This window comes from Oryzias melastigma, linkage group LG1, assembly GCF_002922805.2.
Source record: "Oryzias melastigma strain HK-1 linkage group LG1, ASM292280v2, whole genome shotgun sequence".
NCBI classification, from domain to species: Eukaryota; Metazoa; Chordata; class Actinopteri; order Beloniformes; family Adrianichthyidae; genus Oryzias; species Oryzias melastigma.
Window position 1 is genome coordinate 1139047 of NC_050512.1, and position 9973 is coordinate 1149019.

Consider the following 9973-nt stretch of genomic DNA (forward strand, 5'->3'; position numbering starts at 1 on the left):
AATCCAACTCTTTAAAATGGAACAACTGTTGGAAGGGTCGGGGAGGAATTTGGATTCAGCCCAGAACGCTGGAAATAATCGAGTTTGTTTGTATGTTTACCTTTGCTGGATTTCAGGCTGGCTTGTCTGCAAACGTCGTATCAGGTTCTGGTGTTTTTGCCTGTGATGTCGCTCCACACAACGTCTTGTTGAGGGTTGTCTTTAATATAACATTTGTCCATATATGTACTTTTCTGTTTCTACCTGAATAGACATTTTTCACCTCTATCACAGACACAATTCATTGAATTAACGTCTTCCCAGGCGGGCTGCAGGGCTCTGTGTTCTGATTGGATCGCTCTGCATTGGCTCCCGCCCTCCTCCACCAGCAGTCATTATGATTGGATGTCGTCTTCGATCAGGACTTTAGTTTCGTTTTTATTCGTTGACGAAAAAAGCCTGTCAATTTAGTCAAAGTTTTCGTGTCTGGGCGGGAGTTTTTGTTTCGTTTTCGTTTCGTTTTCGTTGGGTAAATAGTGTCGTTGACGAAGACGATGACGAAAATTTTTCGTCAACGAAATTAACACTGGTTACTAGATGCCTGTATGAATTCATTCATGTTTATAGTCTCTTAATCTTACTTTGATCTATTTCAAACTCTTCATCAGCGCTCATGCATCAGTACTTTTTTTATTATTATTTTTTTATTAGTGTCCATTTTGTTTCATTTAATCAAGACAATGTCAGAGCTAACCGTTTACAGAAATTTGGTTTATCAGTCTCCGATAGTTTAACTGGCCTAAAATGTGAGTAATGAAGGTTTTCTGTAGTCTAGTAATTGTAATTTAATTACTCAAATTTGAACTGTAATTGATTACATTACTCCGTTACTGACATGGGATTTTGTCTTGTCTTGTCTTCGTCTACAGGGCTGGGAATTGAGCAGAGATATTGGTCTTAATTTTTCATATGCGAGGTCAATAAAAGGTCTTAAAAAGTCTTAAATTTAACTTGAAGAACCGTGTAGAAAAGAACCCTGTTCCAATATTCAGACTGCTCCAACTCTCCTGTCATCTGGCCTAAAAAAAGAGAATGCTTTGTGTTGTTGGGGACAACGCTAAAATAAAGGGTTTTTTTCAGTGAAATATAAAAGTGTATTTTTGCCAAAAGATAAAAATAAAACCCTAATCTTCAGGAAGAAAAACCAAGGTACTGTCATTGGATGAGCTGTTCTGGTCGGCCTGTATTTATTTATTAGACCCAAACGGCGAGCAGACGGAGGCTCCACCCTGCAGCTCAATGCCGGCATGTTTCCTCTGCAGGTGTCCTTCACCGGGAAGCAGGGAGAGATGAGGGAGATGCAGCAGCTGTCTGGAGGACAGAAGTCTCTGGTGGCTTTGGCCCTGATATTTGCCATCCAGAAGTGTGACCCCGCCCCCTTCTACCTGTTTGATGAAATCGACCAGGCACTTGACGCTCAGCACAGAAAAGCCGTCTCAGGTAAAAAAAAAGAAAATTACAGATCAGTTTGATGTTAAGTTTAAGTAAAAAACAAACGAGTAAAGATTTTGAGGCAGAAATGAGAAGAGTATCCCAATCAACAGGAGGAGGGGCTTATGGAGGTGCAGGAGTTTTTATTTTATTTATATATCTACATCGAGAGTACAGATTATTTATTTATTGAATGGAATTAATTTTTTTCTCCCTATATTACTAATTATTGTTTATGTAAGAACAAGAAAGTTTGCATTTAGTTTGAGAGGAAGTGGTGGATGGGACCGTCATTCCTCATGGAGCTTGTGTGATTCCTGTCCGTGGCAGACATGATCGTGGAGCTGGCGGGTCACGCTCAGTTCATCACCACCACCTTCAGGCCTGAGCTGTTGGAGTCTGCCGACAAGTTCTATGGAGTCAAGTTCAGGAACAAGGTGAGCTCCTCCCGTCATCACTATACCAGTTTATCTGTTCAGGTTGTGAAAGTTCTGTTCTTAAAGAAAAACACAAAAAACTGCAGCTCATGTTCACACAATGCTAACAGGAGACCATCCTCTGCCTGGAAGTTAGTTTCCTCTTCTAGTCCACGTTCAACTGAGAGCTGTCTGTCGTCGTTTAGTTTACTCTTCTCTGCATTTAAAAAACATGACTTTTTGTTTTGACTGTATGAGAAGAACTGGACTGAGTGACCCCTCCCCCTTCTGTTCCAAACAGGAAGTACCTGCTGCTCCAAGAAGCCAAACTCTCATAGACTTCTATGGAGAAATAAATAGCATTCTATCAATAACCATTCTTGATCTGATGCATTTTCTTAACATCTTCTTGATCATCCTCTTTTTTTTAATATTTGTATTTAACGTTTACGTTATTTGGGTTGTAAACTGAGCAATCAGAGACCCTAACAACAGTAGGCGATTGACAGATTCTCCTGAACCAGCTTTCAGTAGAAGGGGTGTGGCCTTCTAACATGCTCACTCCTGATTGGAGAGAGTGGTTGAGGGTGGTAGAAGTGTGGAATTAGACCAACATGGACCAATCACAGCTTTCCGGGGACGTCTGGTTCCAACATGGCAACTGAATTGACTCCATTTGGTTGGAACCGGAACAAGTCATTTTCTTTGAGTGACATCACACTCGCTCAGTCCAGTTGTCAAATACAGTCAACTATTGAGTCTCATGTTTCAGTCTTGACAACATCAGTGAAGGGTTTTTACGAGGACTGTGAATATTGACATGTTACTGCACACGATCAATAAAACATAATTAATTTGTTAATATGTATTAACGACCTTAAGGGCTAATACACATTAAGTCTCAATAAAACTCTGTCTAAAATAGACTTAAACCTTTTATGTTTTACATTCTGTGATTGAGATTTTATTAGATTAAATAGATAATATGGCATTTATTTGTAGTTTTTGGACAAAAGTGATCTTTTATTATAATAAATAAGGCGCAGAACTAACATCAATCTGACGGCTGTAATGCAGCAGTAGCGCACCCGCTATGGGGGGGCTATGAGAAATCCAAATAGGAAACCGACCATTATTCTATTTTAGGATGAGGACCTTCATGAATCTTCTACAATAACGAGTCCCGGCGTTGTCTAAAAATTGCTGAAACTCTGCAGCTCTCTGTGAAAGTCACGGAGGTTGTGCTGATTAAAATGATACCAAATAAGCAGCAGGTAGGCTTTCAAATTGAAAATACAGAAAATGTAATTATAGACAAAACCTGAGTTTTAGACTCTAGGTTCCAAAAGGTTAAAAATAAACCTTCTAAATGTACAGTTTTGCTTGTGATTTAATATTATAACTATTTGCAGAAAATAAGTGTCTGGAAAATACTGTAACAAAAGAAAAGTCGATTAATCGTGATTAATTTTTTCCATAATTAATTTTTAAAATTGATTTCGCTCTCTAGTTTTTATCGAACTCTATGCAAAAAATGTTATTACTTCAGTCAGCCACTAGGGGTCTCTGTTCTTTGTAGTTGTATCGGGTTAGGGGTCTGCAATCTTTAACCACTCCATTCTGACTCTCTAGTTAAAGAAAAATATATCACGTTTTTTGTTTTTAAAAGTTACTTTGAAGTAAAAATAAGTATGTTGTAAAATTTGGCAAAAAAAAGAGTAAAGTAAACCAACTTTATTCAACTCATTCACAAACAGTACGAGGAGAGCATCACTCCATGAGGCACCAGGTAATCAGTCATGAGTCCCCACATGACTGATTACCTGGTGCAGGTGTGTCCAGCCAATGAGAACATGCCAGAGCAGGGTATGTGTAAAACATGCAGGAAGGTGGCACTCGAGGCCAAAGTTGTCTAAAAGCTAATAATTGTGTGCTTTATATCCAGTGTGTGAATGACCCGATTAATCGACCATTAAAATAATGGTTTGTGGCAGCTCTAGTCAGCACTAGAACCTGACGGGTTTCTGCCTCCTTCAGGGAACAGAAAGCCTTTGAGGTTTCACAGCAGGAGTCCTGCAGTGATTGTGTTTCTGTGTGTCTAGGTGAGTCACATCGATGTGATCACAGCGGAGCAGGCTAAAGACTTTGTGGAGGACGACACCACCCATGGTTAACGCTCCTCCGTCTCGTCGTCTTCCATCGTAGCGCAGCTTCAAGTCTGAGCGGACCGACGCGTCTCTGTCCGCTGCTGCGGTAAAGGACTAACAACCGCAAACATTTCCCACACAACACCTGACATTCTGTACAGTATTGAGCTGACGGCTGGCATGAAAGACATAAAAAAGAATGTAGTCACTGAGGCATGTTCTGGGTTTCAGAGGTTCATGCTCCGCTTTATGATCAGTTACTGAGTTAAAGACCTTACACACACGTGAAAACAAGCGGAGTGAGGTTTTTCTGAGCAGAGGAAACCTCCCCAGCAGCTCTAGTTCAGATGAGGCGTTTGGGTGGAAAAGCACTCCAGCTCTGTGGGGTGGAGACACTGTTCACAGGTTCATGGTTCTTTTTTGTGGTTGTAGTGTGTAACTGTTTTAAAGACCTCTGAATACACAAAAACCAGCAGATGATTGGTTTTCAGCATCCTCTCCTCTCAAGGTCAAGAGGTCACTTCTTTTCTGTTTCTTTCTTGGAAAAGTCTTTGGGATCAAAACCCTTTTTGTTCTTATATTCCAACCATTTTTATGTCTTTGTTTATGTATCTAGAAAATAAGAATAAAACCGTTGAAACAAAACTGAGTCCTGTTTCCTCTGTTCAAAGAAGCTCCACTAGGTGATGCTGTTCAGCTGACCTTGATGTTTTCACTTTATAAAAGCCGGAAGTCACATATTTACCCTCTCAGTATTTGAGTTGAGGGTTTCAAGCCGACATCATCCACAACAAAAGGTCGGAGGTTCTCTGCTGCCTAGACCAGAATCCAGCAGAAAGTGATCCAAACTGCTCAGCTGGGATCGGTGCCAGCACCGCCTGCACATGAGGCTCCTGTGCTGACAACCACATCAGTGACGGGTCCAAAGTGAAAACGGATGAGCAGCTGCGGCGTGGCAGGTTAGCTTCTCTTACACTTTCACTCATTGGCTACAGCTTTGACCAACACTTTCATTTGTGTCCATGTTTGTCATCCAAGTCCCATCGTGTGAAGGAGACTCACACATCAAGTCCTGTGACTGCTGCAGTCAGAACCAGAGTTCCTCCGTCCAGACCAGCTGCTCCACTGGACCAGATGATCAAACTGATGTCCTGACATCCATCAGGAAGAGAACAAAATAGGTGGAACTCATCAATGTAGCTCTGCTGTTTTAGTCACTGAAACTGCTAAACGTTTACTTTATTTAGTCATTTAGAACATTCCCGTAGGTCAGGGGTCGGCAACCTTTAAGAGTAAAAGATCCATTTGGACTTATTTTCTACTGATCAAAACCTAGAAGAAGCCGCATCGTCTTAATTTACCCTTTAGGGAATTTGGATTTGATTTCATTATCTTTTTTTTTAACGAATATGAATTGTGTCTATTCAATATTAAAAAAAGAAAAAGAAGGATTTGGACCGGGCTCTTATTTTTTGGGGGGTCGTCTGACAGGAAACTGAAGACAGAGTTGCTGCTTCTACTGAAAGTTACATGATCCTTCCAAGTGTCTGTCTGTAATTTGTAAACGCTCCTTTCTCCATGGCTTTTTTGTTGCTTCTGTTCTTCTGGCTGTGGTGCAGAGGTAGGCCTCTGATATGTGTGCATTGTTACATAAATTGGGATTCCAGCTCATAAAACTCACAAAAACAGGATTTCAGAACATTAGAACACTCTGGAGAAATCTTCCCAGAAAAAGGAAGGGAAGTCGGCTCTAAAAATCTGTGGATATCCCAAATGGGCTTCGAAGCAGCTTCATCTCTCACCAAGAAAAGTACAGGGGATGACTCCCATGACAAAAGTAACAACATTGCATTTCTTGTTTTCAGTTTGATCACAAATAGTGGGCAGGTTTTGGAAAACGGTCCAAAGTGGTCCCCTAAAGAGCTGCAAATACACAAGAACATAAAAATAAGAAGAACTTGCAGAAAATTAGTACAAAACAGTCAGAAAAGTTGAGAGGCAGGCAGCAGCAGGTCCTCCACAAAGTGCTGCATGAGAGACCCCCCCATCCAATGAAGATAGGGCTGTCCTCTCCAGCCACAGAGAGATGGAGCGGTTCTGGTTCTGGGCTGCAGCAGACCTGTAGTCCTGTCGTTTCTCTGCTCTGCAGGGATAAACTGACGCCGAGCCTGCTGGGTTTATGACCTCGAGCTTCCTGACTGCCATGAAGGTCTGGAGAAAAGAGAAACAAAAAAAATACCAACCTTTTTTTTTCCACAAGCTCCTTAACAACATGAGAAAAAGCTTGTTCTGTCTCCCCGACACCAAGCCTGGTTACCCCCTTGCTCTCCAACACTGTCATCGTATTCTGGCCCAACACCCTCATCTTTCATTTATTCTGCCGTCTCACCCCTTCAGGGTGACGGCGGCGTATGGGAGCGAGGCTGTGTTCATACTGTTAACAGTCTGGTCATTTTGTCCATATTCCAAGAATCATCAGCAAAGAGGGAACCGGTGAGCTGCATTTCCTCTTTCTAACCACCCTCACAAAATACAACCAAGATCCTGGTGGATCGTGCTGGAGTACAAGAGGACCTTGAGACTTTGATTGACTCAGGTTCTAGTGGAGAGTTTTTGATTGACTCAGGTTCTGATGGAGACTTTGATTGACTCAGGTTCTGATGGAGACTTTGATTGACTCAGGTTCTAATAGAGACTTTGATTGACTCACGTTCTAGTGGCGAGTTTGATTGACTCAGGTTCCGATGGAGACTTTGACTCAGATTGTTAGCAGAGAAGTTTGAATTCCACACCACGCAAACCAAGTTCCGTGGCCATGTGGCCTCACCTGGGTCAGTGCAGATAGATGGTAACAAGTTATAGAAGCTATTTTTGAGTAGCCAGGTTCTATTCTGTCCCAGCCAGACACTTCCAATCGTGGAGGTGGAGTCAGGAGTGGGGGCTGTTTTGCCTTAGACAGCATTTGATAACAAAGTCCATCCTTGTGTGTATTCCTTCTGCAAGCTCACTCCTCCAGAGAGACCACAACAAAGGGAACAGAGAACTACTCTTGAGAAGCGGCGCCATTGGTTGGAAGAGGCTGGGAAGCCTTTTCTTGTGTGGACCAACCACAAGAACTCCAGACTGCTAAATGCCTGAACCCTCTCTTATTGTCCAGGCTATAAGAACACCAAACCTGCATCAGAGAGAAGATGAGGGTGAAGATTTTGTAACAGTCACCACCAAGACTACAGTCCTGGATCCCACAAATATACTTCCAGGATGCCCTGCTGGCTGTTCATTCCCTCACATCTACATCAGTCAGTCGTCTTGTTTGCCTTGCCATCCCAGGGTGACTAGGATTGCCCTCCAGGTGGCTCAGAGATTCTGGTGTCCTCAGACATAAGGCCATTTGTCGAGGACTCCCTGTGTTAGTTTACCTCAGTCTTTATCCGTGTCCTCCAGACGTTGGTCCCACGTTGTTGTGGACTTTATTACTGGTTTTGCAACTGCTGGAGGACTGCTGCTCCTGAGTACAGGGTGGGAGATTGTGTGGCTCTCTTTCACAAATGTGCTGCTGAATGGAAGTTGGAGAAAGCTTACGCCTTGCTACATCAGTTTGTATTCTGTTGTCAAAATCATCCACCCTGTGGCGGTCAAACAAGATTTACCCCGCACCCTGTGTGTCTACACCATGTTCCACAAGCTGAAGCCCTCCACCCAGCTCCAGTATCCCCTCCTGCACGTTGCTTCATGGATGAAGCTCCCTGCCTCCAGGAGAGTCGGTCAGGACTCTCCGTGTCTTGTAGACTGGGAGGGTGACGGTTCAGTGGGTTCCACAGCCTGGACAGGGGCCTGACCACCTGCTTTCATCAGGACTCTGTCTCCCCCTGACAGAAGCTGAATCCGGTCTGTCCAGGAGGACTGGTGTAAACCCAGAGGAGCATGGTGGCCGTCCTGCAGCGGCAGATCACAAATCATCAGCAGACAGGTGCTGGAAGTTATTAGACGTCTGCAAGAAAGTGGCTGTCAGAGTTGTCAAAGGGTGTGAGGAACATGTTAGGGTTAGGTGCTGATATCCGTGGTGGATTTGGATTAGTCTGACGTGTAATCATTTTTTTCTCTGATCACATTTTTTCAGGGATGTTTACTTAGCTGACAGTTTGCTTGAAAAGCGCACTGACTTTGTGCTCTGCAGGAGACCCATACTTAGACTCCGAGGAACCAAAGGTCACTCAGAAGGCCTGAACTCTTGGTTGGAGGTGAAGCGTGATATGCTTGGTTGGCCTCAGAGTGTGGAGAACTGTCTGTTTCTCACTTTTTGACCAGACTAACATTCCTTCTTGCAGAAATGCCTCCTGATTCTTCATGCATCGTAAGTGTGGTGGTGTACAAACATTTTGGTCTTTAAAAGTCTGATTAACAAACTGACAAGACTTTACAAGACTCTGCACATTTTACAGCCTGCTGCCCCTCAGGTCCAGAAAAATGTGCATGTGTCAAGCTGTTTAAAGACTGCTCCTCTGCTGATGGACGCGCCACACAAGTCCTGAAGGTCTCAGAGTTCGTAAACCTGCTTCTACTTTTGGCCGTTTAGAACAGACATAAAACCGGCAGCAGCAGGACAGCGAGGCTGCAGGTCACTTTGTAATCTGAGTTCAGCTATAAAGTAATGCAACTGCTTTACAGAGAATGGAATTTACAGGCTGTTGTTGCTGCTCATTCCTCCCCTGCTTTTATCTGTCCTCATAACTATGGTCACAAGGACGTCGGTGCTTTAGATGCACGTTTTTGAGTCTGCTTCTGTTTGATTCAGACATCACATCGGGACACTTCCTGTCAAATGAGTCGCCCCCCCCGTCCAGGGAAAACCCAACCAAATATCCGGCCGTTATGACAAAAACAAAAAGAAGACGTCTGTCTGGTCTTCTGGATGAGAACACTCTGAAAAATCATCACATAATCCTGCATGTTTTCAGATTAGTAAGTGTCCCAATGTGGTTTGTAAAAGCAGCCTGCTGAAACAGATACTCGAGCCCCCCCCACGCATGGGTCATAAACACATCTGACCTTCAGTGTGAGCCTCCACATACATCTGACCATGGCACATTTTTGTGAGGGAATCCATGATGTTTTTTAATCATTCTGTTGCTTGTCTAGCCTCTGTTTAATGAGACTGAAGCTTCTTTTCTTTGAACGTGTTTTCATGACTCCTGGAGCCAAAGCCGGCGTTCTTTCCTGGAGGCTCAGCTTCACCGCCACATTCTCAGCTGCACCCAGAGAATTCTCTGAAAACCGATCGCTGCTTCACACTTTCAGCAGCTTCAGCTTCAGTGATTCTCCACCAGAACATTTCACAAGCAGCAAGAACTCCACAGTCAGGTGACAAAAGCTGGATTCCATCTCATGTTATTATCTAAATCACATGTATCAAAGTCAAGGCCCGGGGGCCGGATCCGGCCCTCAGGGTAATTCTATTCGGCCCTCCAGATCATTTTATTTTATTGTTATTAATGACCCGATGTTACCTTGTTCTTATTTCTAACTTCTATAATTTTGACAAAATATATTTTTATGGAGAGTAAAATACTGAAAGTTATTTTAGGTTTAAATTGATTTATTCTGGGATAATATTCCTGCCTTTTTATGATTTATAATTATGTTAAAAAGTTCTGGTTTTAAAGTTTTAAAAATGTGCATTCTGCAGCTTTTTGGAGTGTTTTGGCATTTACTAATATTTCATCTACATGCTAGCTGTTTTGGTTAACCTAGGTTTTTTTTTTTTTTTTTTTTTTAGGCTAAATTGGCATTTAGCTAATATTTTAGTTGGCTATCAGCTTCAGCTAATATTTCAGCTAAATGCTAGATGTTTAGGCTAATATAGGCTTTTTTTTAGGCTGTTTTGGAATTTAGCTTATATTTCAGCTTTTTTTCTGGTTAATTTGGGATCTAGTTAATATT

General features: G+C 42.6%; 1 protein-coding gene across 1 annotated transcript in view; it reads left to right on the forward strand.

Moving 5' to 3' along the window:
* The window catches only part of smc3 (structural maintenance of chromosomes 3), a gene marked incomplete in the record, with an annotated part of 32692 nt that extends 28014 nt beyond the window's left edge, over positions 1-4678 (forward strand). Inside the window, 3 exon segments of the mRNA XM_024259676.2 lie at positions 1302-1479; positions 1801-1907; positions 3989-4678. Coding sequence (XP_024115444.1) covers positions 1302-1479; positions 1801-1907; positions 3989-4060 — 357 coding nt within the window.
* Positions 4679-9973: the final 5295 nt, after the last annotated feature.